At 38.8% G+C, this 27130-nt stretch overlaps 2 protein-coding genes across 3 annotated transcripts; one reads left to right on the top strand and one right to left on the bottom strand.

Moving 5' to 3' along the window:
- The first annotated feature begins 725 nt into the window (after positions 1 to 725).
- On the top strand, positions 726 to 18090 carry eif2b5 (eukaryotic translation initiation factor 2B, subunit 5 epsilon). Its single transcript, XM_067452151.1, has 16 exons — positions 726 to 1078; positions 3500 to 3624; positions 3707 to 3892; positions 4000 to 4177; positions 6119 to 6199; positions 6286 to 6363; positions 6436 to 6748; positions 7219 to 7364; positions 8868 to 9012; positions 9603 to 9704; positions 9813 to 9920; positions 10046 to 10136; positions 10949 to 11072; positions 15910 to 16035; positions 16124 to 16234; positions 17787 to 18090. The coding sequence occupies exons 1-16, from the start codon at positions 938 to 940 to the stop codon at positions 17844 to 17846; spliced, it is 2115 nt and encodes a 704-aa protein (XP_067308252.1). The 5' UTR covers positions 726 to 937; the 3' UTR covers positions 17847 to 18090.
- Positions 18091 to 18094: 4 nt separating this feature from the next.
- Positions 18095 to 26570, bottom strand: mul3 (mitochondrial E3 ubiquitin protein ligase 3). Of its 2 annotated transcripts, none has more exons than XM_067452152.1 (5): positions 26405 to 26570; positions 24157 to 24280; positions 23789 to 23876; positions 22084 to 22204; positions 18095 to 18755 (listed from the first exon to the last, which is right to left on the bottom strand). In XM_067452152.1, exons 2-5 carry the CDS (start codon positions 24271 to 24273, stop codon positions 18272 to 18274), a joined length of 810 nt encoding a protein of 269 aa, XP_067308253.1. In that variant the 5' UTR covers positions 24274 to 24280; positions 26405 to 26570; the 3' UTR covers positions 18095 to 18271. The 2 variants fall into 2 exon arrangements, with proteins under 2 accessions (XP_067308253.1, XP_067308254.1); XM_067452153.1 differs by having other exon boundaries at positions 24157 to 24275.
- Between the last annotated feature and the right edge of the window lie 560 nt (positions 26571 to 27130).

Below are 27130 nucleotides of genomic sequence, written 5' to 3'. Positions count from 1 at the left end.
TCACTGTTTTAGATTGCTTATCACTTTCTTCAACAGTTTTTTGTTTTCTTTTTTCTTTCTGTGGCTCCTTTAATTGCAGGAAAATTGTTGTTTCCCATTGTTATCACCTCGTTTGGTTACTCAGTCAGGACTAGACTAGATTAATTATAGTGCCAAGTGTACTTTTACTACTTTTTGTAAAAGCCTACTTTTGGTTTTTTTTGTTACTGTTTTCATATTAAGTTTATTTGCTCTACAATCTTACATTCTCTATATTTGCAATAAATACCTACTATTTGGTTAATCTCCATGACTACTCCCTAATAATACACACAGAAATGATTAGAAATGAAGAATATTGAGGGAGATGCCCCCCTTAAGAACAGTGTATATTTAGTTTTAAATAGTAACAAGTTTAAGTAGTTTAGCATGTTCAGTTATCATTTGTTAATTTAATAGTCATAGCACAAAATTAACCATCAGGGCTACAGGATATGGCTGACAGAATTTGTCTGAAACCTTAACATCACCAACTTTGTTAATCGATTTGTTTAATTTATTGTCATGTACTTTTTTTTTTTTTTACATCAATTTGGTGCACCCTTGCTAAATGAAAGTATTGATTTCATAAAAAAGAAAGAAAGAAATCTTAGCTTGTGATTGGTCCACTCTGAACCAGCTCTGAGAAAGGTAACGTGTGTCACGTGACAACGCCATTTAATTAAGTTACGCTTCAGCCGCAGCCTGAACCATTTTAGTTAACGTTAGAACTAAATAATGATACTGCTGAATTGTAACTATGTCATTAAACCAAAGTATGCAGTTAAGAGTTAAAACTGAATAATTAATATTAGAAACATTATGCCGACTTACTAGAGACAACTTCCGGGTCACAAACTCAAGCTTGTTGCCGCTGTATTGCGTTTCCCTTGACACACTGCAGACCCCGTTGACAAACATGGCAGGCAAGGCAGGGAAACAGAGTCGCCCTAGGAAGGCAGTGTCGGATAAGGATGAAGAGGAGCAGCCACTGCAGGCTGTTCTCATTGCCGACAGCTTCAACCGCAGGTTCTTCCCCGTGACCAAAGACCAGCCGCGGGTGAGTGAAGTGACCGTCACTGCGAGCACATGTGTGGCTCTGGATACACACACTCAGTCTTGCTAACTCATCACTACAATGGACAGAAACATTCTCCAAAGAGTGTTTGTGGATATGCACTGTGCTAATAGAAGCGGCTCTTAAAAAATTGTGTAAAGCATGCAATTGAATTACTGTTTTTTTATTGAATAATTTGTGACAACTTGGCATGTAAAAAAATAATTAACATGAAAACAACAAGAAGATAGATATTTCCATTGGAACAGTAGGATCAAGGGTTTCTTTGTAGGTTATTTTCTTCTCCTGAAAAGTATTGCATTTTATTTTTTATCATTATAATAATTTCAATCACGTATAAAATCGTGTTTTCAAATCGCAAGTAAATGTATCCAGCATAAACGTGTGTTTATAATAAATATGTATATATTGTGTATAATTATCATGTCTATAAATACACACTTCATACATACATTTAAGAAAGATGTGTTATGTATATATGTAATGTAAAGCCGTATGCAAATATTTCTAATACATGTGTGTGGCTGTATCAAATATACATAATAATGAAACTACACACACGTTATGTAAACAAACTTTTATTTTGGATTCAATTAATTAATTTGACAGCACTAATAAGAAATAAACTTGACAAATCTCTTATCTTCAGCTTTAATTCGGTTATATAAAATTTGACCAGAATTAGGATATTAACCAGAAAGTCATCTTTGTTATTGTTCATAACAAGTCCATAAACATTGATATAAAGCATCTATGCATTCTGTCTGAAAATAAATTATGAGTAGTTTCAGTATTGTCATAAAATTCATATTTACTCTAGCATCAGTTCCAAATATTTGCCTTAAAATGAATTTGGTTGGAAGTTAAAGCAAAGTGTAAAAAATATAACATTGATCATGTGATAAGTTTTTAGAGAGAGTACAAGTTTGATGTTATCCAAAAAAATGTAATGGTTTTGTTTGAGAATTTAAATGGTTAGTTGACCCAAATATAAATATTTTTAATTCATCTTCACAATGCAACTTAAAGGAGTAGTTTAAAATGAAAATTACCCCATTATTTCCTCAACCTCAAGCCATCCTAGGTGTAAATTACTTTCTTCTTTCTGATGAAGACAGAGTTATATAATTAAATATCCTAATGCTTCCAAGCTTTGTAATGGCAGTGACGGGGTCCAATGAGTTTAAGGCTCAAAAAAGAGCACCCATCCATTATAGAAGTACTCCACACAGCTCTGCGGGCTTAATAAAGGCCTTCTGAAGCGCATCGATGGGGTTTGTAAGAAAAATATCCATATTTAAAGGAACTGTATGTTAGAAATGTATTTCAGTTAATCATAAAATGGCCCCATGTTGTCACTAGACATTAAGAAATCATGTTAATTTAAAATACTTATACCACTGACAACAGTAGTCCGGCCAGAATATTGTCCTTTAAAAGTTGTTGTTGCAGCCCTTAACTGATGTTGATGTTGACATGTGTTTTGGCCTGAAGCGCTATCCTCCACCTATCTACCAATCACAAAGTCAGTAGTGTTTGGGCATCCGGGTTGCCAGCTCTGCTCTAGTTACCTCAGCTGCAGATCTACAAACGTTCCTGCTGGATCCTTCAGCCTATCTGGCAACCTTGAGTCAGGGGGAGGGGAGAGGGGATAGTAATTGCAGTACCAGTTTTGGCAATCTTACTTACAATATAACATACACTTCCTTTAACACGTATTTTTAAAGTAAAATATCTAGCTTCCGGCAGACCGCCTTGCATATTTAACCTGTGCAGAAAGTGTAACACCTCTCGCAGTTCAAAACACTTGGCTTACACCAGTTTTGCTTTTTCATAAGTTGATCACGGAAAGCGCTCTGGTGGAAGCTAGATATTTAAATAAATAAAAAAAGTCAGATTTTTAAGATTAATTTAAAGATGGATTTTTTTTTTTTTACACAAACCTATCGATTTGCTTCAGAAGGCCGTAGCATATGTAGCCGTGTGGCATATGCTTATGATGGATAGATGCACATTTTTGGACTGCAACATCTAGGGTACCATTTACTGCCATTTATAAAACTTAGAAGAGCTAGGATATTTTTTAATATAACTTAAATATTTGTTTTATAATATACTATTTTATTTGTCTGAATGAAGAAAGTCATATAAACCTAGGATGGCTTGAGGGTGAGTAAATCTTAGGTTCATTTTCATTTTTGGGTAAACTATCTCTTTAATTCAGATTGTGAACATGGTAATTATTTATTAACATTGAATGTATAAAAGTGTATGTTATAAACAGCACATGATAATTTACCGTGGTATCACCAGATGACTTATTTGGATCTTCTGAAGGGCATTTTGTTGTTGATTTCTAGTCCATTTCTAGACTAACTTTAAAATTTTGCTTTCTCCCATCAGGCCCTTCTGCCTCTGGCTAATGTCTCCATGATTGACTACACACTAGAGTTTCTGACGTCTACTGGCGTGCAAGAGACGTTTGTCTTCTGTTGCTGGATGTCCTGCAAAATAAAGGAACACTTACAGTAAGACACTTTGGCATTTTATGTTGATATTGGAGAATGACTGTGATCCTGATGACTCAGTATTTGTTATATTACTTTACAGAAAATCAAAATGGTGTCGCCCCACATCTCCCAATATGGTCCACATCATCACCTCCGATCTATACCGTTCCCTCGGAGATGTATTAAGGGACGTGGATGCCAAAGCTCTAGTCCGCTCTGACTTTCTGCTGGTTTATGGGGACGTGGTGTCCAACATTGATGTTTCCCAGGCTTTACAGGAACATAGGTATGCGTCATCTCTCTGCAGGGAAACATAACTCAGCCCTGCCTGAAAATGCCATTTTTTTTGGCATCTATATATCATTAAACCCATTTTTTTTTTTTTCTTGAAAGACAGCGGCGCAAAATGGAGAAAAATATATCAGTGATGACCATGATCTTCAAAGAGTCCTCGCCCGGCCACAAGACTCGTTCTGAAGTCGATGACATCATAGTAGCTATGGACAGCAAGAGCAAGCGCATTCTTCATTACCAGAAAGCACATGCGCTAAAGAGACTTCAATTCCCTATGGTGAGCGAGTTTTCATTTAGTGCTGTGGGTGAATCTCCTGAAGTTTGTGAAGAACATTTTCAGCTTGCATCTCACCAAAACATCATATTGAAATAGATTTTTATATTTTATGAAGAAGATATCGCCAACACGATAGGGGTTGTGGGTGTTTGCCGAGGCATTGTTACTCTTTTGCTAATGTTCTTGTTGGTTTCTAGGACCTGCTACAGAATGTGTGATTTCTGCAATCCTATAAGATCGTTACAAATCACACTGTACAACATGGATCTAATAAACTTGGGTACTACGGCATGTATGTAGACTGTTAGATGATGACACATATTGAATCATAGTTAGTATAGAAGATACTAAAGCATATGCAATAGTGGTAAACAAATAGAACAAGATGAATCCCACTTTGGCAATTGACATCGGTAAGCCCCTTCCCACGAATGCAGATGAGCCAATGGCAGTTGAGTATCGTTTGCACAGGTACCGGAACTCGGACATCTTTAGGTTTCAGCGCTATAGAGAAATATTGGAAGATCTGAAGCTTTGATTGGTTTTCTGGTGTTTATGCTACAAAAATGATAAAACGATTTGCCTGGTATACTGTAACACTGACTACAGGTTTTCCTGAGAGGATTTTCTGGCTGTCATATACTCTCATTAAGTTACAATTAAAGTGAGTGAGTCCATGTTAATGTACTAACCAGGTAGCTAACAGTTCTCACGTTATGTACAATGTAGGTCAAAAACACATATTTGAAGGTCTACATTTCAGTGCTTGCTTCTCCATATTAAACTGGTTTAATGTAAATTAATGTAATCTTACCCTGGGGTACATGAATAGTGTTGGTCCTGAATGTGATCATCTGCGGTCGATCGACCGTAACTTGAGGTTTCTCCTTCTTGCATTGTGGTCTGTATATATTCAGATATATATTCCTCCATGGCATATTGAATGCTCCTCGACTAGAGGTGGTCCTTCTGTGTCCAAAATTGATCAAAAACATCTTGGGACAAGGTTTTCACAGCTGTCATTGTAAGACAGTAAAAATTATGTTTGTCCGAGTTAGCAACAGAAATTACGTGGGGTGGGGCTTACAGATGTGCACTGAAAAAAAAGAAGAGGAACCGAAAGAGGTGAGTATGGACTTGGTCATGGCCAGGGGAAAAAAGAGGCCGACATGGCTTGTCAATTTTGCAAATGGACCTTGAGGTAAATAGTTTTAAGTTTTAGCGCCATGTTGTGATGATCAATATGTCATTTTACAATGCTTTTTTTATTGGTTAATAATTAGATGCAAGTCTTAGCAGCAAACACACTGTGAGATGATCATGCTAAATCTCTGACTCTGCCAGAAAATTATCACAGGCTATCTTTGGAGGCAAGACCATGACAATGACCGTCTTTTGAACCTCTATCACTGTACAACATATGAACAGAGTTTAGGAGCCACGGTCACAGAAATCGCCACGATTGGTCATCTTTTGCTCTGGGACAGTCCAAAATCATGCAATGTGTACCAGACATAGGAGTTCAAAATGGTTGTAGGCAGAGAAACAAGCGAGGAGCTATCTTTAAACGGAAGTGTTTGAACCTCTGTTTTCACGGTAGCATTGTATATTTCTATGGCATCACTTTTAAAGAGTAATTAGCTGGTCAAGTGGGTTTATCTTCATGCTGTCGAAAAACAAACAGGGACTACTTGTGGTATATTGCTACGGCGTCTTGTTTGCTTACTAGCTACAAGTCTGTTCGTATAGAGAAATAGTAGCACTACCTCAGTTTTACTTTTGAGTTTGTAATATTCTCAATGTCTTGAAAATCAGGCGGTCAAACAAATAATGCTATAATATATAAATACATTCTCAGTCAGCTCGACAAAGCAAATGAATGTCATAATAGCGGATGAAAATCATTGCAGTGATTTATAGTTGTTTCTTCTTTTTACACAGAATATTTTTCATAGTGGAAGTGACGAATTTGAAATTAGGTTTGATCTTTTGGATTGTCATATTAGCATCTGTTCTCCACAGGTGAGTGTGCCTTTTTGTTCAGTTTTTTTTAACAGCTTTGTTTGTTTGACTTATAAACATTGTTTGATGAATATTGTGTAATGTAGGTTGCTGAGCTTTTCACAGACAATTTTGACTACCAGACAAAAAACGACTTTGTCCGTGGGATTCTAGTCAATGAAGAGGTATGAAACACAGAATCAAGTGGCTTATTTGGGAATTCATATATGATCTTATAAAGGGTTCTTTTCCCATAGATCCTGGGAAACCAGATTCACATGCATGTCACTAAAGATGGATATGGGGCTCGTGTGTCTAACCTCCTCATGTATGACACAGTCTCTTCCGACATGATCCGGCGCTGGATCTATCCAGTCACACCTGAGGCCAACTTTGCAGATCATGAAGGGCAGAGCTGTACACACTCTCGACATAATGTGTACCGTGAGCCTGGGGTCAGTCTGGGTCATGGCAGCCAAATGGAGGAAAATGTGCTTATTGGCCGAAATACAGTGATTGGAGCAAACTGCACCATATCAAACACTGTGATTGGAGCCAACTGTGTCATCGGTACTGTTTTAATAGTAACTTAATTAGTTCATGCTTGCCAAAAGTCATTTCACTTATCATTCTTTAAAGGGATAGTTCACTTTAAAATGAAAATTGTCATACTTTACTTACCCTCAAGTTGTTTTAAACCTGTATGTCTTTCTTTCTTCAGCTGAACACAAGGGAAGATATTTTGATGAATGTCAGTAACCAAACAGTTAACTGGAACCATTGACTTCCATTGGAACCATTGAACCAATGGCTCCAGTTAACTGTTTGGTTACTGACATTCTTCAAAATATCTTCCCTTGTGTTCAGCTGAAGAAAGAAAATCATAAAGGTTTGAAACAACTTGAGGCTGAGTAAAGGATGACAACATTTTCTTTTTAAAGTGAACTATCCCTTTAAATGTTGCCATTTTTGAAAATTCCATGTGACAATGTGAAAATCTGTTTGATTTAGGCTCTGATAACTGTTTTTTGTCTACTTAGGAGACAATGTAACTCTGGAAAGAGCTTACATATGGAATAAAGTCCACATAGCCAACAATGTAAAGGTCAAGCAGTCAGTCATCTGTGATTGTGTGGTGGTGAAACACGGAGTCGTTTTGAATGATCAGTGTGTGCTTGCCTACAACGTAAGAAATATTCAATTCTCTCTCTCTCTCAAAATTTCTCTCTCTAAAAATCTTCACAAAATTTCATATCATAATCTTGTAACTAACAATCACAATTTACAATATGAATCGCGAACCTTACCAATTTTAAGATGTACTATCGAGAATATCCAAACTGGATCCATATAGCCTATGGACTTATCTATTTGCACAATCTAAAACACAGCATTGCATTGAACAGTTGTCAATAGTCATTAAACCCTGGGTTAAACTTTAAAACACTGCATAGTCTTCATTGCATGAATTAAATGTACATTGATTCTTATTAAAAACTACTATAATTAACTACTAAATGATTAAGTCAAGAGCAGTGAGTGATTTTTGTCTTTGTCTTAAACATTAATGACACAGACAGCAGCAGGTGTTTGCATTAGGCTTTAGGGCAAAATGCAAGGTTCTAATAATGGCATGCATCTGAATTCTGTTTATTCCCTTAAGACATAACTGATTGTCTTTATGTAAATACTCACAAAGACAGACATTTTGACCATTTAGGTGCACACTTGAAACCCCAAGTATAATTTGCTCGTGTGTGTTCGGCTCCGTCCTGCAGCGTGTACACAGAAAGAGTGTGGGGGATCAGTCTCTTTCGCATGTCCCACAGGAGGCTGAATTTTATGAGTCACGTTACATGATTTGACTGATTTGGAGATTAAGTTTTAAGGAGGGGCGAAAGCACACTGCTTTAAAGGAAAGCAACGGCATATACCATACGTTTTCATAATCTTTGGAACCCAAAAAATAAACAAACAAAAAAATTCTTTACACACACACATATATACTTCCAGTTTTGGGTGAAAAAACGTAGGTGTGGTTTTTGATGACGGTCTGAAATTTGACAAGCATTTAAGCTCGGTGGTCAAATCATGCTTTTTCCAACTGCGTCTTTTATCTAGAGTAAAACCAATTCTAAAATTTGCAAGACTAATTCATGCTTTTATAACATTGAGGCTGAACTACTGTTACTCACTGTATTTTGGGATTAGCCAATCAGCTTTATCCCGGTTACAGGTAGTACAAAATGTGGCAGCAAGACTTCTAACAGGCACTAGAAAGCAGGAACATATTACTCAATAGTAACCAAATAATATTATTAGTATTTGGTTACTTCACCATGTATGGTGTTTGGTTACTTCACCACTAATGTATGAATTAGGTCTTATTTAATTCAATAAACTATAATACTGATCTGCCAACATTGTTGCTATATGATAAATGAAAATAAGCTGATCACTGTTTTCTCCAGTACGACTGTACAGCCAAACTTAATTTTGTTGCAATATTATCCTGTTTGACACTGTGAAGCTGCTTTGACACAATCGTGATTGTAAAAGCGCTATATAAATAAAGTTGATTGACCTGACTTGATTCTAGTTAATTTTACAGAGTCTAAATATTCTCCATCTTATGTGTACATATCAATGAATCAATTGCCTTCTTTTCTAACCAAATGTTGATATGCAGGTTGTGGTGGGTCCAGATATTACTCTTCAAGAAGGCACAGTTCTGTCCATGCACCATCCAGATGAAGAGGATGATGAAGATGATGATGAGTTCTTGAGTGATGACCATGATGTTGGCTACAATAAAGACAAAATCAAACAGAAAGGTATGTGCTCTTGTTTTTGTTTACACTTTATTTTCAGGTATCAGGTGTCATTGTTACAGTGTAATTATATATTTAAATACTGATTAATAATAATTAACATGCACTGTACTTGCTATAGGGTTAGGGTAGGTTTATGGTTTGGCTGGGCATTAGATACCTGTAATAATGCTTAATTTATTGTTATTACTATGGTTAATACATGGAACAAGGACACTGTAAAATAACGTGTTGTCTAAAGGGTTACACTATTTTAAGGTGTCTTTTTTTTACACTGTGTAATTATACATTTATGCATGGAGTAATATTAAGTAACTACGTGTACTTACTGTAGTGTTAAAGTTTGGTTTGGATTGTGGTCAGTGGCATGTAATTATGCATAATCAACAGTAACTACATGTAATGTGTAACAAGGACACTAAAATCAAGTGTTACTAAATAAATCATATATATGATATATTTATATATTATATAAAGTGTATATATTATATATACTTGGGGAATAATCTTCGACAGCATGAATGTTGACAACGCATTCTAAAACATTTATAAAACATTTTCACAAAGTGTGATTTAGTACTGTGTTTTGTCAGTGTTTAACCCAGCAGAGGTGGGTTCAGAGGGTAAAGGATACAGATGGAAAACCAGCAGTCTTGATGACACAGAGGAAGATGAGCTTGCTGACTGCATTTGGGGTGAGAGTCTGGAATGACATGAGGACCGTTTCAAATTTTTGGGTGAACTAAGGCTTTTGTTTAAAAAAATGAATTAAACTCGCATTGATGGTGATGTCATGTGTGCAGGCCTAGTGTTGAATCCTGACCCAGAGAGTGACAGTGAAAGTGAGGTCAGTGAGGGATCACATGACCTTGGAAGCCACACTGCATCACCTGAATTGGATGATGTCAAAGGTGAGAATTGTAAATGTGAAATACCACTTTGTTGAATCCATGTTACATGCATATTTTCCAGAGCTCTGTTTTACCTTTCTGAGATCACTGAGAACTTTTTATACCAACCTTTCTTTTCCTCTCAGTGTTTCAGAATGAGGTTCATGGTACGTTACAGAGAGGGTTGGATGAAAACATAGGTTGTGACAATCTGGTTCTTGAGATAAACTCACTCAAGTAAGTTCAAGTTAAAAAAGATCCAGTTATTTAAACTCATCTTGCAAATCCAAATGCTGTTATTTTCTCCACAAGAGGAGATGATTCGCAATAGGTTAACAGATGGTGACCTCAACTTCCAAGCTACAAAAAGAAAAAGAAAAACTGTATGAAAGTATCATAAAAGTAGGCCATATAAAAGTGAAATGCATTCCAAGTTTTCTGAAGCCGTTGTATGAGGAACAGACCAAAAGTGCATTGCTTTCTGAAAAGAGAAGCCAAAACATTTTTATCGCCTCCTGATGGCTCGCTGTATCATAGCACAAACCCCGCCCTCTCCATGTAATCGAATGGGATAGGAGTCCAACTAAAATGTCCGAATCCACTTCAAATAATTTTCTGTCCTTTTAGGTATTTCTCATCACACAGGTGTTTGTCAAGTGTTTCAAGTGTATGTCAACGTTCAAGTGTTTGTTTTTCCAATAAGTTTGGTATTAGTTAGTTCTCTGATGCTATGGGACAAAATGCTACGGGAGCATGTGTGGCCAGGACCTTAATGCCACGGCTCCACCTCAGGATCATGACTAAGGCTGAGGCTCCAAACAACGCAATCCGTGCAATATGTCAATAGTTTTTTTTGGGATATTTTGGCTTAATTTTTCTATAGTTGAAGAAAGTATGGACGCATCATCCAGTAACTAATCAACTTACCGTAAATGGCCGCCTTTTCAATCTGTTCCTCACACAAAACTAGTGCAAGCCTTCAGAAAACTTGAAACAGTTTTAGATATAATTTGATTTAAATGCAGGTAAATGTCACTGTCACTTCTCAGGTATGCCTACAACATTACTCTGAAGGAAGTAATGCAGATCTTGATGAGAGTTGTGCTCGAGTTTCCTTTCAACCAGCAGGGGGAACAGATAACCTCAGCTCAGTATTCATCACACCTGCTCCCTGTGAGTATGTCTGTTTGATATGTACATGGATTACATAAAAATAAAAAAAAGGACTGAAAATGTTTTTTCAGGCTGCATCACATTCCTTTAACCATAACTTTAAATACTTGTGCCCAATAACATTTTAAGGGAAGATGATGATTTAGAACAGCGTTTCAATTGCCAATATGCGTCATTTCTATTTTTAATCAAAGAAATAATAACTTTTGCAAATGTGTTGAGCACAAATTACAGAGCACAGCACATGACATGAGGACAAAAAATATATATCGTGGCCATGAATTAAGTATTTGTTCTCGTTTTCATTAAATTGTGGCAACAAATTAATTAGTTCTTGTTGTTAAATTGTGGCTGTGAATTAAGTTGTTTCTCTTTTTCATTCAAATGTGGCCACAATTTGATTAAAAAACAAGAACAAATTCTTAATTCATGATTTAAGGGAGTTTATCATTGTACTGTTTTGTTGTTGTGTTTTTCATTAAAAATGATAGGCTAATGAACCCACAATTCAAGCAACCCGCCCCCAAAATTGGCAAACCGAAAGTAAACTGCTAGGCTATAAAATAATTGTAAAAGAGTATTGTATTTCGCCATACTTTATAGTGTAAACATATGCAAGCGCGAATGAGAACCGCTTTGAGGGGGATGCCGGGTGTGCGAAAAAAAAGTCCAGTCCTACTAATTTGCTCCCTTGTTTAGCTTTCACTTACGATTACTTAATTAAAAAAAATTAAACTTAGTAAAGCAAAGTAAATTATTAATTTATTGCCATGATATGCATTTTTTTTTTTTTTTGCATGATGTGTGAGGGTGCTTTCACATCTCTAGTTCGGTTCATTTGGTCCGAACCAAGGGCAAACAATTATACATTGTTGCATTTTTCAGATTTTTTGGTTCCTTTTCACACCACACTGATTGCTTTGGTCCGAACCAGTTGAAACGAACCAAAACGCAGGCACGTGACAACATCCACATCACTCATTGGCCATGGCGTATTTCCTAAACTGCTTTTCGATTGGTCTGAATTTACGTGTGGGAAAATTCCAACAGGAGAGGCAAAGCCAGCAAACTATAATAACACTATGGAGAGGCGACTGCGCGGGCCAGTTTTGTCCCTGGCCATAATCTACCACTTGTGTGTATTTACCACAGTATGCAAACAAAACATTTCTATAATGAAGCACGGATGCGACATGAAAACAACGTTCTAATGCACTGCAGACGGCGAGCGCACATCACTCGTCACTTCAAGAGGAGGCGTGCATTAATTATTAACTCGACATGCTTCCATCTTCCGAAAATATTGCCAACGATCTATCAGGTAATAATATCATGCACACAATGTCAGCGCAGCTAACTACGGCAGCTGGTTCAGTCCAAAAATGATCAGTACTTTTGCAGTTGGTTCTGTTCGAGGTCGGATCACGTTCTCACCACAAACAAACCGCTCCAGAGTTCGTTTGAAATCGTACCGAGACCACCTCTTCAAGGAGGTCTCGGTACACTTGTTTGGTCCGCTTTTGGTGCGCACTCGAGAGCGATTGCTGCTTTCAGACCTGACCAAACAAACCGCACCAAAGAGGGAAACGAACTCTAGTACGATTCAACTGAACTAAATGAGGCAGGTGTGAAAGCACCCTGAGGCTCTATAGCCATCCATATACAGTTCTTATTTTATCCTGTAGCCGCAAACAATGTTTTAAGTGAACATTTTCACATAGGGAACAAAACGTACAATACTTACATTTACATTTATGCATTTAGAAGACGCTTTTATCCAAAGCGACTTACAACTCCAAGAAGAGGCAAAGAAACACAAAAAGTGCCCCAAATACCAAGATTTGTATACCGCTCAGAGTAGCAAAAAACAGAAAAGTGAAGAAGAAAAGAGAAATAGAGGAGGAAAGAGGTTTTTTTTTTTATTTTATTTTATTTTTATTTTTTTTATGTAAGATTAAGTGCTCATGGAAGAGATGAGTTTTTACCTGTCTTTTGAATGAAGCGAGTGATTCTGTCGTGCGTATGGAGGACGGAAGATCGTTCCACCAACCAGGAACAATGAAAGAAAAAGTTCTAGAGAGTGATTTCATGCCTCTCTGTGAAGGTACCACAAGCCTTCGCTCATTAGCTGAGCGAAGGCTTCTGGTGGGGGTGTAGACTCGTAGGAGTGAGTCGAAGTATGCGGGTGCTGAGCTTGTGGAAGATCCATAAGCAAGAGTCAGGGCTTTGAATTTGATCCAGGCAGCGAGTGGTAGCCAATGCAGAGAGAGGAATAGAGGTGTGACTTAAAAGACGTGCCGCAGCGGTTTGATTGCACAAGATGGAAGTCCTGCCAGAAGCGCATTGCAATAGTCAAGTCTAGAAATGACCAGGGCTTGGACAAGAAGCTGTGTTGCATGCTCCATAAGGAACGGTCAGATTTTCCTGATGTTGTGCAATGCAAACCTGCATGACCGGGCTGTCTTTGAGATGTGGTCTTTGAAGGACAGCTGGTCATCAAAGATTACTCCAAGATTTCTGACCGACCCTGAAGGAGTAATCAAAGATGAACCTAGCTGGATGTTAAAATCGTGTTGTATTGTCGGATTAGCAGGGAAAACAAGCAGCTCAGTCTTTGCTAGATTGAGCTGCAGGTGATGTTTTTTCATCCATGCCGAGATGTCCGCCAGACAGCTTAAGATTTGTGCAGCTACTGTGGGGTCATCTGGTTGAAATGAGAGGTAGAGCTGTGTGTCATCAGCATAGCAATGATATGAGAGGCCATGTGCCTGAATGATGGGTCCCAATGATGTAGTGTAAATGGAGAAGAGGAGAGGTCCAAGCACTGAGCCCTGAGGAAACCCTGTGGTCAGTTGATGTGTTTTGGATACCTCTCCTCTCCAGGCAACCTTAAAAGACCTACCTGTGAGATAGAACTCAAACCAGTGGAGTGGAGTCCCTGTGATGCCCAGTGATGAGAGGGTGGACAGAAGAATCTGATGATTCACAGTGTCAAAGGTAGCAGACAGATCAAGGAGGATGAGGACTGATGATTTGGATGCAGCTTTAGCCAGCCGCAGGGCTTCAGTAACTGACAGTAATGCCGTCTCAGTTGAGTGGCCCTTTTTGAAACCTGACTGGTTTACGTCCAGTTGATTAGACTGTGAGAGGAAAGATGAGACCTGGTTGAAAACAACTCTTTCAAGTGTTTTCGCAATAAATGGTAGGAGAGAAACAGGTCTGTAGTTCTCTACAAGTGATGTGTCTAATGTGGGTTTTTTAAGCAGTGGGGTTACCCGAGCCTGCTTGAATGTGGTAGGGAAGATGCCGGTGCAGAGATGTGTTGATGATGTGTGTGAGTGCTGGTAAGAGTGTAGGGGAGATGGCTTGTAGAAGATGTGAGGGGATGGGATCTAGAGGGCAGGTAGTGGGATGGCTGGAGAGGAGAAGTTTAGATACTTCATCATCAGAGAGTGTAGAGAAGGAGGAGAGATATTTGGCTGTGGATGTGGCTGATTTAAAATTTTGTGTGTGTGGAGGTGTGAATCCATAGAGGAGAATTTTGTGGGGGACGTAAGAGAGAATGACACAACGGAGGAGAGGTGAGAGGGAGAAAGAGAATGCAGGTTTCGTCTGAAACTAACTGGTAGAGGAAGTGGAAGTGTACGAGTAGTAAGATGTAGATTAAATGTGATGAAGTAATGATCAGAGAAGTGTAAGGGTTTGAACAAAGTGTTTTCTGTAGTGCAGTTGCATATGTAGACGAGGTCAAGTTGGTTGCCAGATTTGTGTGTGTGTGAGGTAGTAAGGAGTTTGAGATCAAATGAGGATAGAAGGGAGTGAAAATCTGTAGCATACGGTTTGTCCAGGTGGATGTTGTGACAATACTTGTCACAACATCCACCTGGACAACACTTCTGAAAACACTTCTGAAAAAGTGACAATACTTGTCACTTTTTCAGATTTTTGGCAGTGAAGATGCATGGCCTGATATTCTTGGCAACACCTGATACACGTTTCAATCATTATTGTTTGTTTTTGCCTTTTTTGTTTTAATAATGATAATGATATCAATGCTAATTAATAAAATAAATGTATTAATACCATAGACTGTAAAAAAATATGGACGTAGTGTCCGTGATGTCATAAGCCATTCTGAAGCTTAAAACAGAGACGAGCTGGGGGTTGCCATCTTGCAAGCGAGTCATCGCGCTTCACTCCAGATAACAGAAAATGGGTGGGATGTGGGCCGAGCTTAGATGACGCAATGACTAAGACGGTGGATAAATGGCTATCCACCTGTCACTCAAAGTAACCACGCCCTTAATTATGCAGAGGCTACTTACTTTGTATAATGTAAACGAATGAGTTGAAAAAATTGTACCCCCCCTCACAGTTGTCATGAAGGTCAAAATTAGCCGTATAGGCCAAAAATACAATTTGTACCAGGCTGTACACATGTGTTTTTCTGCTGTAAAGTTGGGAATTTCAACATGGGGCTCAAAGAGATTCTTCTCCCTTCTGGAGCCTCACCCTAGTGGCCAGTCGATGAATTGCAGTTTACATTACTTCCGTATTGGCTTTAAAAGAGATTGCCGCTTGATTAATACAACTTTAAAAGTTTGTTTGTGGGTAAAAAGGCATGTCATATTCTTGTCATACTCGTATAGCACTTTTGTTGATTTTAGTTCCATTTTTGCTACAAGCCCTTGTTAATTTCCAATCTAGATCTGAACTGATCTCATACTTGGCCACTCTGCAATCCAATCAATGGAGAACTTTAATCTCTGGATGTGTATGGTTTTAGGTTAAATGCTTCTCCTCTACATTGACTAGTCCCTGTTTTTTTCCCCCACAGTTGTTAAAGAAGTGGGCGCCAGTCTTTAAGAACTATGTGAAGAGATCTCAAGACCAGATGGACTGTCTGACTTCCATGGAGGAGGTTTTCCTTGAACGTGACACTCATTGGGCTGCTATGGTCAAAGTGAGCTGCCTCTTTTTCTGCAGTCAACCACAACACTGTGTTCTCTGTCTTTTGCTGGCTGATCATATATAATGTCTGTCCACTTTAGGTGCTGATGAGTATGTACCAGCTGGAGATCTTGGAGGAGGATGTCATCATGCGCTGGTTCACCCAGGGTGTCACCACAGACAAGAGCCAACAACTTCGCCGTAATCAAGGGGTGGGATTCTTTGTTATATGCTGTAAAATTAATCAGGCCCTAGTAATATTACTGTTAATAAAGCCAGAGCTGAGGCCGTGTAGCTTCTTGACAAGTTTTTTATTAGATGTCACATTGTTGTGTGAATAGCTGTCTTTCCACTGTCAGGCCAAAAGCGAACACTAGCGCATCTGCACCAGTCAGTTTTCATTGTCACTTTCTGGGCTTAATCTGGCCTCATTAGGGCTTCCTCAGGGCCAATGGATTTTTGATCCGCCAAATACCTTGATCCAGAGACGTTTGGTCAGGAGGCGTTTCTTCTCGCATAGCCAAAAGCTTTAGATGGCAGAAGGCCTGGACACTTTCGCAGCTTTCATTGGTAAAGCGCCGTCCAAGGGGACGTTTTGACCAACATCTGACGCAACCATTCACAGTTTTTGTTCCGTGTTATGTTTAAGGACATGAAAATGTCGATGTCCCTGCAATAACAGAGCAGCGTACATCTATAAATTATTCAAGAATGTTGTGCAAGTTTACTGTATTGAATCTCACATATTTTTTGAAAGTCCAGTGTTTAGTTGATCCTGGTACGCGCTCATTGTCACAGTTGTAAGCGTTGACCACGTTCTTCTCCCATGAGGGTTTGGCATCATGGCAATTTTTTCCAGGCGGGCTGTTAAAGAACGCAACGCACAGGTCTCATGGACATCCTTTAGAATTCAACCAATCAGATAATGACTTTGAATCTCCTGAAGTGTTTCCAGAAAAGTGTCCGATATGCACCAGGCGAACAATCAAAGGTCCGTGGGCGTAATGTTTAAGGCTGAGACTAGGAGGCTCATTATCATTTCCCAGGTTATCATACAAGGGAATGTAGACAAATCATATATGATTATAATCATGTATTTATTTGGTTTCATGGTCTATCTGTCTCTTCCCTGTGCCTTTGTTGATACTGGACTAATATGATATCTGCATGTCATACAAAACATGCACTCTTGTTAATAACTCGTAAGCTCATAACGTAAGCTCCCTCTGTTGCTTTGGCTGAAAGGATAACAGGATAATGAGGCAGGAGAAATGCTCATTCATTCTAAAGAAATTTGACGTAAACACATTATCATTTTTTTTCTTGAATGTGTAAGCCTTTAGAGACTTAAAAGCCTTAATGGAGTTATTTTGTGCATTCCTGTGATCACAAATAAATGGAAGGTGTCTGATCTCTAAACAAAATGGTAAATACCAGTTTGATTTAACATGATTGAGCACTGTAACATTTTTTATTTATTGTAAAACATGCTTGACTCTTAAGTAAAAGCGATAATGGCCCGATTTTGGCCACAGCGCTTGAGGTCCAAGGCTATTGGCCTCGCACGGCACGCTGTTAGCCCTGGCCTGACAGTGGAAAAGACATGAATGAAAGCAAAAGAACATGGGTTGTGAAGTTCTGTAAGCGGTGTGAATGATCAAAACTACACAATGCCAGAAGAGTAACCAAAACAACTTTTCTGGGAATTGACTGTGAAAGAGGACCTTTTTAACTTGAAACTGGTCTTGTCTCGTCTCTCCACAGCTCCTGAAGTTCATTCAGTGGTTAGAGGAGGCTGAGGAGTCCTCAGAGGGAGACGAATGAATGTTCAGCATCACATGTGCGACTCAAACACATTGGACAGTCATCCATAAACTTTACACACCTACACGTCATGGCATCTTCCTCTTGTGATGACTTGTTTTGCAGCCAAAAATGAAAATTTACATAATGTTATTTACCCTCAATAATGTTGTGCATTTCTTTCTTTGGAAGTTATTTTTAAGAACAAACTCATTAAACCCCATTGTCCACAATATAACTATAGTTAGTAAAGTCAACATGATTACCTGTGAGTTGTGAATAGCTTTTAATATTGGTGACATAATCAAACAAGGTATATGAAAAATTATACTCGTAAAAAGAGAAAAACTGACTTGTGTACTAGGGCTTGAAAAATATATTCCCTAGCAAAACTCTAAAATACAATCAAAGAAAGTAGCATGATTTTGTTTTAATAACACAGTCGGCTAGTTCTTTTTATCCTTAAGACTACTGTGGATAAAACCCACTAAGAGCGCAGACCCTGATATTCCAAACAGAGCCGTCAGCCCTTTCCACATGCTAGCGCTGTTCTCGTGTCGCTGCATGAAGCTCCTATAATCGCCGGGGATCAGGACGTAGCTGCGGCCGTCTTTGGGTGGCTGTAACCTTATGACCTTATCCTGCTCCAGCACAAGCTCCCCGAATCCTGTGAGGGACACCCCCACACGCAGCAGCTCCTCGCGCTCTTCTTGGGCCACAGGCTTCTCCCCACTCAATTCATTCAAAACGACATCTACCAGCCCCTCTTTAGCATTCCTAAGGCGCTTGTGCACCTGCTCGAGGTAATCACCAGACGCCTGCAGAGGCGAGTCCACACGGACCGAAACGTCACTGATGTATGATCCGGGCTCGACCAAGCTGAAGGGCACTGTGTTGGTCGTCTGCTGCTTGTTCACTTTTTTGGAGACCCTGTGCGGAAGATGTGTTTTCATGTTTTATCTTTAAATCTTACACACATTGCTTAAATTGGTTTGTACAGATATAATGAAGCGATACTGTGTTTCAGCTACACCAAGTAACAGTTACAGAATGAAGACTAGAGTCTAACTATATGCCAAGGAGTATCCCCTGGTTTCACAGGTAAGGCTTAAAGGGATAGTTCACCCAAAAATCGAAATTACCCCATGATTTACTTACTCTGAAGTCATCCTAGGTGAATATAACTATTCTTTTCAATGAATACAATCAAAGCTATATTATAAAAAATATATGTATAAATATATATAAAAAAAAGTTATTATAATGGCAGTGAATAGAGAACAAAATTTTGAAGCCCCCAAAAAATGCATCCATCCGTCATAAACATACTCCACATGGCTCCGGGGGGTTATTAAAGGCCTTCTGAAGAATATCAATGGGTTTGTATATTGTGTAAGCAAAAATCCATATTTACGCCTTTAAAAACTATAAGAACTTCAAAATCTCACCCCATTCACTGCCATTATAAAGCTTGGAAGAGCCAGGATTTTTTTTTTTTTTAATGCTCCATTTCTATTAGTCTGAAAGAAGAAAGTCAAATACACCTAGGATGGCTTGAGGGTGAGTAAATCATGGGGCTTTATCCCAGACTAAAATGAATGTTTGAGCTGTTTTAGCTGAAAGCAACTTGTACTGACATATCTTAAAATATGTCTGTGACATTGTTTTGTCTAAAGATGCACACTAGTAATGCGTTTTATAAGGCATGTTTATTAAAGCTACTTTAATGTCTTAATTGAACTAAGGCTTAATCCAAGCCATGTCTGTAAAACCAGGCCTAAGTTACTTCATAACTTGCTGGTTAAAGGTGTCATGAACTGGCTTTTTTTCTACTGTTGTCTGAGGTCAACTAATGACGTTTGTGTGGTTTTTACATTCAAAAACATCATAACTAATAAGTAATAGGCTATTTTCTACACTGTTTTTGAGGCTGTCTTCTGAACACTAGGTTTTGATGGGCGTGACGCACTGGAGACTTAGAAGTAAACGCCCAGAAAAGCTTTTCTCAAAAAGCTTTTCATCCAGAGATTTGCTTGAGCTGCGAGAAAAACGCGTGCATGCAAGAAATAGAAGAGACGCCTATTTTTCACGCGACACGCAAGCATGTTGGAAGTGTTTCCAGGCAAAATAGTATAGGAAAAGTATGTTATTTTGACACGAATACATATAAGTAAATGATATTTTCATTTTTGAAAGTCTCTAGGTTAACATAAATGCAGAGGCCTATTTGTAATAAAAAGACAACAACATAATTATTACCTGTTGATACAGAACTAAATATTCTGTAGGCTATTTTGCCGTCAATACCATAGATATATGGTCAATAGGCTATTGCAGAAGTTGTCTTTGCTTTATAAGTAGGCTATATATTTATGTTTAACATGAAGGGCTTTCCTGTGCATCAATAGTCAGACACGCTGTGCAAAGAGAGAAAACGCCACACAGCCGCCCTGCGCATGACACGCAACAGAAACCCCACGCCCACACCACACTTACAGTGTGACGCGGTGCTGCTGCTGCTATTGATGTATAGGGGTCTCTTCTATTTCTAGCATGCACGCGTTTTCAGCACGGCTCGGTCTGCACATGTCACGCAGGCAGTGTGCAAGCTCCAACCTGGTAACATGGGAGTTGACTTACAGGATAATCTTACATTATCATGACCTTTTATACAGTGAGGAAAATAAGTATTTGAACACCCTGCTATTCTGCAAGTTCTCCCAGATGGAAATCATGGAGGGGTCTGAAATTGTCATCATAGGTGCATGTCCACTGTGAGAGACATAATCTTTAAAACAAATAATACAGAAATCACAAATTTTTGTATGATACAGCTGCAAATAAGTATTTGAACACATGAGAAAATCAATGTTAATATTTGGTACAGTAGCCTGTGTTTGCAATTACAGGAGGTCAAACGTTTTCTGTAGTTTTTCACCAGGTTTGCACACGCTGCATGAGGGATTTTGGCCCACTCCCCCACACAGATCTTCTCTAGATCAGTCAGGTTTCTGGCCTGTCGCTGAGAAACGGAGTTTGAGCTCCCTCCAAAGATTCTCTATTGGGTTTAGGTCTATAAACTGGCTAGGCCATGCCAAAACCATGATATGCTTCTTACAGAGCCACTCCTTGGTTATCCTGGCTGTGTGCTTCGGGGTCATTGTCATGTTGGAAGACCCAGCCTCGACCCATCTTCAATGCTCTAACTGAGGGAAGGAGGTTGTTCCCCAAAATCTCACAATACATGGCCCCGGTCATCCTCCCCTTAATACAGTGCAGTCGCCCTGTCCCATGTGCAGAAAAAAACCTGAGGTGTAAAAAAGCCCACAAAGCATGATGCTACCACCCCAATGCTTCACAGTAGGGATGGTGTTCTTGGGATGGTACTCATCATTCTTCTTCCTCCAAACACGTTTAGTGAAATTATGACCAAAAAGTTATATTTGGTCTCATCTGAAACTTAATGTGCATTACAATATACACTAATATTAATCTTAATAACTAACCTAATCTTAGTGTATTACCAACAGTAACCCTAGAAACGGTGGTCCCAGCTCTTTTCAGGTCATTGACTAGCTCCTCCCATGTAGTTCTGGGCTGATTTCTCACCTTTCTTAGGATCATTGAGACCCCACGAGGTGAGATCTTGCATCCTAGTCCGAGGGATATCATGTCATGTTTACCTTCTTCCATTCTCTAATGGACCTTTTTTCACCAAGCTGTTGGCAATTTCCCCGTAGCCTTGTGGATGTGTACAATTTTGTCTTTGGACAGCTCTTTGGTGCTAGTAGTTAGATTCTTACTGATTGTATGGGGTGGACAGCTGTCTTTATGCAGCTAATGACCTCAAACAGGTGCATCTAATTTAGGATAATAAATGGAGTGGAGGTGGACATTTTAAAGGCAGACTAACAGGTCTTTGAGGGTCAGAATTCTAGCTGAAAGACAGGTGTTCAAATACTTATTTGCAGCTGTATCACACAAATAAATTATTATTATTATTATTATTATTTTAAGATTATGTCTCTTACAGTGGACATGTACCCACAATGACAATTTCAGACCCCTCCGTGATTTCTAAGTGGGAGAACTTGCAAAATAGCAGCATGTTCAAATACTTATTTTCCTCACTGTATATATAAAACTCAAGGGAAAGTTGATCTCTCAATTAATCACCCCTTTAAACTCATAGTACAGCTTAGCTTTTCTCATACCTAATTGCCCAAACAAGTAAAATGATTGGCAGTGAAGAATTTACCATGACTTCAGAACAGAGTTCCAGTATTTCCAGTGCTCGTGCACGGTAATCTTTTGAACGACACCATAACACCGTGGCACATACTGGCTAGAAATTGGCTCTCCAATGGCCTGCACCAATCCTGGAATAGAGGCAAAATAAAGATGCATAAACTAAGACTTCTCAAAGTATGAGGTGTTATTTTATACTGGGTAAACCCAGCCTGATCTGCCGGCGATTTGATTTCGCCCGGTAACTCAGTCTGGAAACCTGTATATTAATTTCTACTGCTTCCATTACACTTTTGCTAGCCTGACGTGGTCATACTCAATTCTAGTCAGATTATGAGTCTGATACTGCTCCATTGGGCTGTAATTATGGGGCGTGTTTCAACCGAACCAGGAAAGACCTCAATTGGATAGACCTACAACCAATCAGAGCAACGGAGTGATGCATAACGTTAGTTGTCAAATGTCAACAGAACTCAGCTGCACTGTGTTGCCAAATCTGCGTTTTTTCCTGTGGGTCGTTTTCCATTTCCGCGGGTTGAAGCGACCTCAATTATGTGATATATATAGACCCAGGAATGTGAATTTTAGCAGGCAACCTTGCCAAAATAACATACATTTGATTTTACCCCCCATACGCCTTTTTTTTCTGGAGAACCCCCACCGAGAAGCTATTGGGAATTTGGGCTGTAGTGTGCGGGTTTTGTTGTAAAAACTTGGCAACTCTGTCTGCACTTACTGTCTGCACTTACCAATATGATCATTATTTCAGAGAGAAATAGTGAAGGTGAATGCATATACAAACAAGCTCTCCGTTTAGGATTTGTACAAATATAATCCAGCCCCTTTGATGACGTGCATGATTACATTACTGTTTATCATGTGTCCGTCATTGTCTAAAGCCCACCCTGATGATTTTATTGGTTCGAACGGTTTCTGTTTGGGCATAATACTCCTCTATGGATGAAGTCCACACCGAACTACCCGATCTCAAATGTTGTCGGCGGGGCTGAGTTCAGCTGGCATCCAGGCTACACTTTTGCGGGAACCAATCACAGACTGGCTTATCCATCTGGCACGCTATTTGCAGGTTTAACACGATTGACAGATAGAGAACAGATGGGTTGTTGCCCGTTGATAACGCCTCTTGTGGTCTGATTGGTTGAAGGACTATCCAATTGGGTGCAGAGTAAGTCAAATAATGCCAGAACAGACTCCCCAGACCAATTTTCAATTTAAAGCTACACTGTGATATTTTCCCCCATCTAGCGTTGAAAAGGTATATGACCATCCAGTGAATAATAGTTTCTATTTCTCTCAATTTTGATTTTGTTTTAACTCCTACGGTGGCCGATTTAGTCTAAGATTAACATGGTAATCCCCCTCTTCACATTCGACACGGTGGCATTGTGTGTTAAAACGCGAAAGGCGAAGCTTGAATTTATGGGTTTGTCCCTCTTTGGCTAATGTACTTTCAAGATGGAGGAGCAACATGCTGATCAGCATTCGAACCCCTCACCCGTATGTATTTTCAATGGCATATTATAAACTTACGATAATACTTTATTACTTGAAAGAAGTAAATATACATTAATGAGCACATATATTTTTAAAATAAGTGTTTTTAGCTAAGAATAAACTAAAAAAGTTACACAGTGTAGCTTTAAAATTGAGCTTGGTCTGGTGATAGCCAGATAAGTGTTATTTAGTTTATCGACCTTCTACAGCAACATAATTAAGTCTGTTGTTGGATGATGCCTTCAGAATCCTGAGCAGGTGATGGTCCGCTTGAAAGTTTGGTATCTCCTGCAAAGTGGAAGAAACAGGGCAATGTTTGAATGAAAAGCTTTGAATCTATTCTAATTTATCTGACAATTTTTTTCACATTTTCAATCAAAGAGACTTGTGGTAAATTTTCATGTATCATCTCTGGAGGAAACAGTCTTCATCAACGACACAACGACGATACTTTATAAAATCAGCACTTTTGGGTTTGGATCTACAACCTGCTTAGATCTAGGCTACACTACAGTAGTGTTTAATTATTTTGTTACTTTGCAAGTAGCAGTGATGGGGAAATCATTACCTTCAGCTTCTGTATTTCTTGTTTTTTTTCACAGTACAGTTTATAAAACAGTCCAGAGAAGGCGAAGCAGGATCCCGCACATATGACGGTCAGTGGGTTAAGGAGAGCATCACTCATTTCTGCTCTGGAGAAAGAGAGAGCTTGTCACAAATGTTTAGTTGTAAACCACTGTAAACCATAATTTTTACAAACATAAAACCATGGTTAATAATACCTATCAGTTTCTGCACAATCAATAAAAATAGGGCTGGTAAAATTCAATGTGACAGGCTCTTTTTAGATGAGTTTTCGTGTTTTTTTGTTTTAAAGGGGGGGTGAAATGCTGTTTCATGCATACTGATCTTTTTACACTGTTAAAGACTTGGAATCCCATACTAAACATAGACAAAGTTTCAAAAGTTAAGGTGGACGTTTGATGGGAGTATTTCTTTGTCAAAAATACTACTTCCGGTTAGTCATAAGTTTCGGCAAGTTTTTTGAGATCATGCGCCCCCATTGACGTTAGTGGGGGCGGAATTTCCTTGTATGGGCCTTACGGACAATTCTACCGGAAGCGCGTGAGAGAGAGCGAGGGAGAGAGCGAGGGAGAGAGCGAAAGCAACAGGCTATGCCCATCAAAACGCTGGTTTGTAGGATGCTGGACAGGTGACAATTACACATAGCACATAACAATGTCACCAAAAAAGTGGGTTTTTGGTTGCCAGACCAAGACAGTCCTGCACAGATTCGCCAAAAACCCCGCGTTAAGGCAACAGTGGATGTAATTTGCTTTTCCGGATCAGCAACTGAGTTGGGCGAATGTTTATATCTGTTCGCTGCATTTCGGTGCCGACTGTTTCATAAACAAGGCCCAGCTTGACGCCGGCTTTTCCAATCGCCTAATGCTGAAGGATGGAGCAGTCCCAACGATAAAGGTCCTAACGTTAGAACCGCAGGCTGTGAGTAAGAGTGCTTCAAATGTCTGTGTCTTTGCCTATGCTCATCAAGTAGCCCAAACATGATCACGTATAGTTAATTGATCAATGGAGCATGCGATGTGTAGTGCGTGTACATTTGTTTAGCTGGCCACTATATGTGTAACTTTATGTTTGTGTATTGTAAAAGCACTCCAAACAACAATACACAAAGAGTGGGGAAATATGTTGAACTAAATAAGCGCGCTTCTTCATTCAAATGCGCTACTATTCCGTGTCTATCTATGTAAACACTAGCCTGCGGTGCAAAACCAGTCCGCTTACTAACGTTACAATTGTCTACACAAACCACGCGTAAACACACAAACACACGTGCACAACTGCACTTCCCACATGTACACCTTCAAAGACAAAAATACGACGATATAATTCAAGTATAAATATGTAAATAACACAAGCCGCTAAGCATATTATATAGTTAGTGTATAACTTGTAACTTACCACATACAGACGTCCTGCTCTAGTCGTTTTTGCTGCTGCTCCTGTTCAACTGCAACCTCTGGGTCTGATTCCGGATCATAGATGTATGGCTGTATCTGATTAAAAGCCATATTTTTTTTTTGAATAAAGTTTTTTTACCGCTGTTAGGGATGACGCACTCGACTCAACACACAGCGCGCTGCTGCACACGTCATTATTTAGCTCCGCTCACACGACACGCCCCCACCCGCTCGGCTTTTTTCGGAAAGACTCGGAACAGCGCATCTTTCTTATATAATTATTAAAAAAATAAAGACTTTTCGGAGATATGCAGGATGCAATGCTACTCTATAGGTACTCAAGATTGACATGACACTGACTGAAACTGAGTGTTTCACCCCCCCTTTAAATATGAAGTTCATACAATTAGCCTAAATAGTTATTTAGAAATGTTTAAAAGACAAAACAAGGAAATGAACTAACATTCTGTACAACTAGTTTTGTTTTCGTTTCATTTCGTGATGTTTAAGAACAGAGTGCAACTAGTGCAACCATACCTTTTACTAAACAACAACATTTTAAATCCCATTTTAGTGTTGATTTGATGTCGTGGCGTCTCATTGAAACAATATATTAGCAAAACAACAGACCAGACAAATATGAACCTCAGCGAAAGTGAAACACTTAGCTTAAGGTGAATCAGGAAACAACGATAGTTAACGTTATTCAAACTTATACTGTGAACACTTGATTATACAACGTTTAACGTACTTTATACGTATTATATTTACTACAGTTTTTAGAACATGCTAGATCAGATTAATGGTTTTCTCCATAGGATTCTGTTTTCTTACCTGGACTTTATTACACAAACGTCCAATCACTCCGTCGTCAGTTGAGTAAGATGCATGTCTGTCCACAGGAGGGCTGTGTGTGTTTGTGTGTGTGTAAAGAAGTAAGGACACTCCCATAGAAACGCAAATGAGCTTTCAGTCCTATGTTTCAGTACAGCAGCCACAGGCCGGAAGTGGTTGACTATAAGCTTTATTAATTTGCAGAGTCGCGCCACCTATAGGCGTAATTTTCTTTTATTAGATGAGCTATATTCTTTTCACATCGATTTTGTTTAGATTGATACAATATTTAACAATATTACCTATAAATAAGGTCTGATTTGTCCAAGCCAATTTGTATCATGATATTTTCTGCAGAAAGACCTCAATCATCCCTGAAAATGAATAATATATAGAATATTCTATTATATAGAACATAAATATATACAAAACATAGGGACTTCATCGCAAAGCCCATTTACAAAAAGTAATTAAAAAAAAATCTAGCTTCAAGAAGCTTCAATAATAAAATTAGAAAGAATGTGTGCATAGATTCAGAATTTGTTCAGACAGGGTTTTGAGGCAGCATAATGGTTTAAAGATCTACAACAACAACAACAAAAGTTCATAAACATACATTTACACACAAATTGACCACAATCTGCAACTTTCAGGCGCCATTTTATTTTTTAGCTCAACTGTCACTAAATGGAATCCACAGGCATAGATATCAAAGGCAGTTAAAAG

Source organism: Pseudorasbora parva, chromosome 9, assembly GCF_024679245.1.
Source record: "Pseudorasbora parva isolate DD20220531a chromosome 9, ASM2467924v1, whole genome shotgun sequence".
Lineage (NCBI taxonomy): Eukaryota > Metazoa > Chordata > Actinopteri > Cypriniformes > Gobionidae > Pseudorasbora > Pseudorasbora parva.
This window is presented reverse-complemented; position numbering and strand designations above follow the sequence as displayed.

What these genes read in the sequence shown, in the direction of transcription:
- eif2b5 (XM_067452151.1), top strand. Translation starts at nt 938, where the DNA reads ATGGCAGGCAAGGCAGGGAAACAGAGTCGCCCTAGGAAGGCAGTGTCG. An exon ending in TGGAGCCAACTGTGTCATCG is followed by an intron (nt 6,749 to 7,218) that starts GTACTGTTTTAA and finishes TTGTCTACTTAG; the next exon opens with GAGACAATGTAACTCTGGAA. An exon ending in AGACAAAATCAAACAGAAAG is followed by an intron (nt 9,013 to 9,602) that starts GTATGTGCTCTT and finishes GTGTTTTGTCAG; the next exon opens with TGTTTAACCCAGCAGAGGTG.
- mul3 (XM_067452152.1), bottom strand. Translation starts at nt 24,273, where the DNA reads ATGAGTGATGCTCTCCTTAACCCACTGACCGTCATATGTGCGGGATCC. An exon ending in AAGAAATACAGAAGCTGAAG is followed by an intron (nt 23,877 to 24,156) that starts GTAATGATTTCC and finishes TCCACTTTGCAG; the next exon opens with GAGATACCAAACTTTCAAGC. An exon ending in TAATTATGTTGCTGTAGAAG is followed by an intron (nt 22,205 to 23,788) that starts GTCGATAAACTA and finishes CCTCTATTCCAG; the next exon opens with GATTGGTGCAGGCCATTGGA.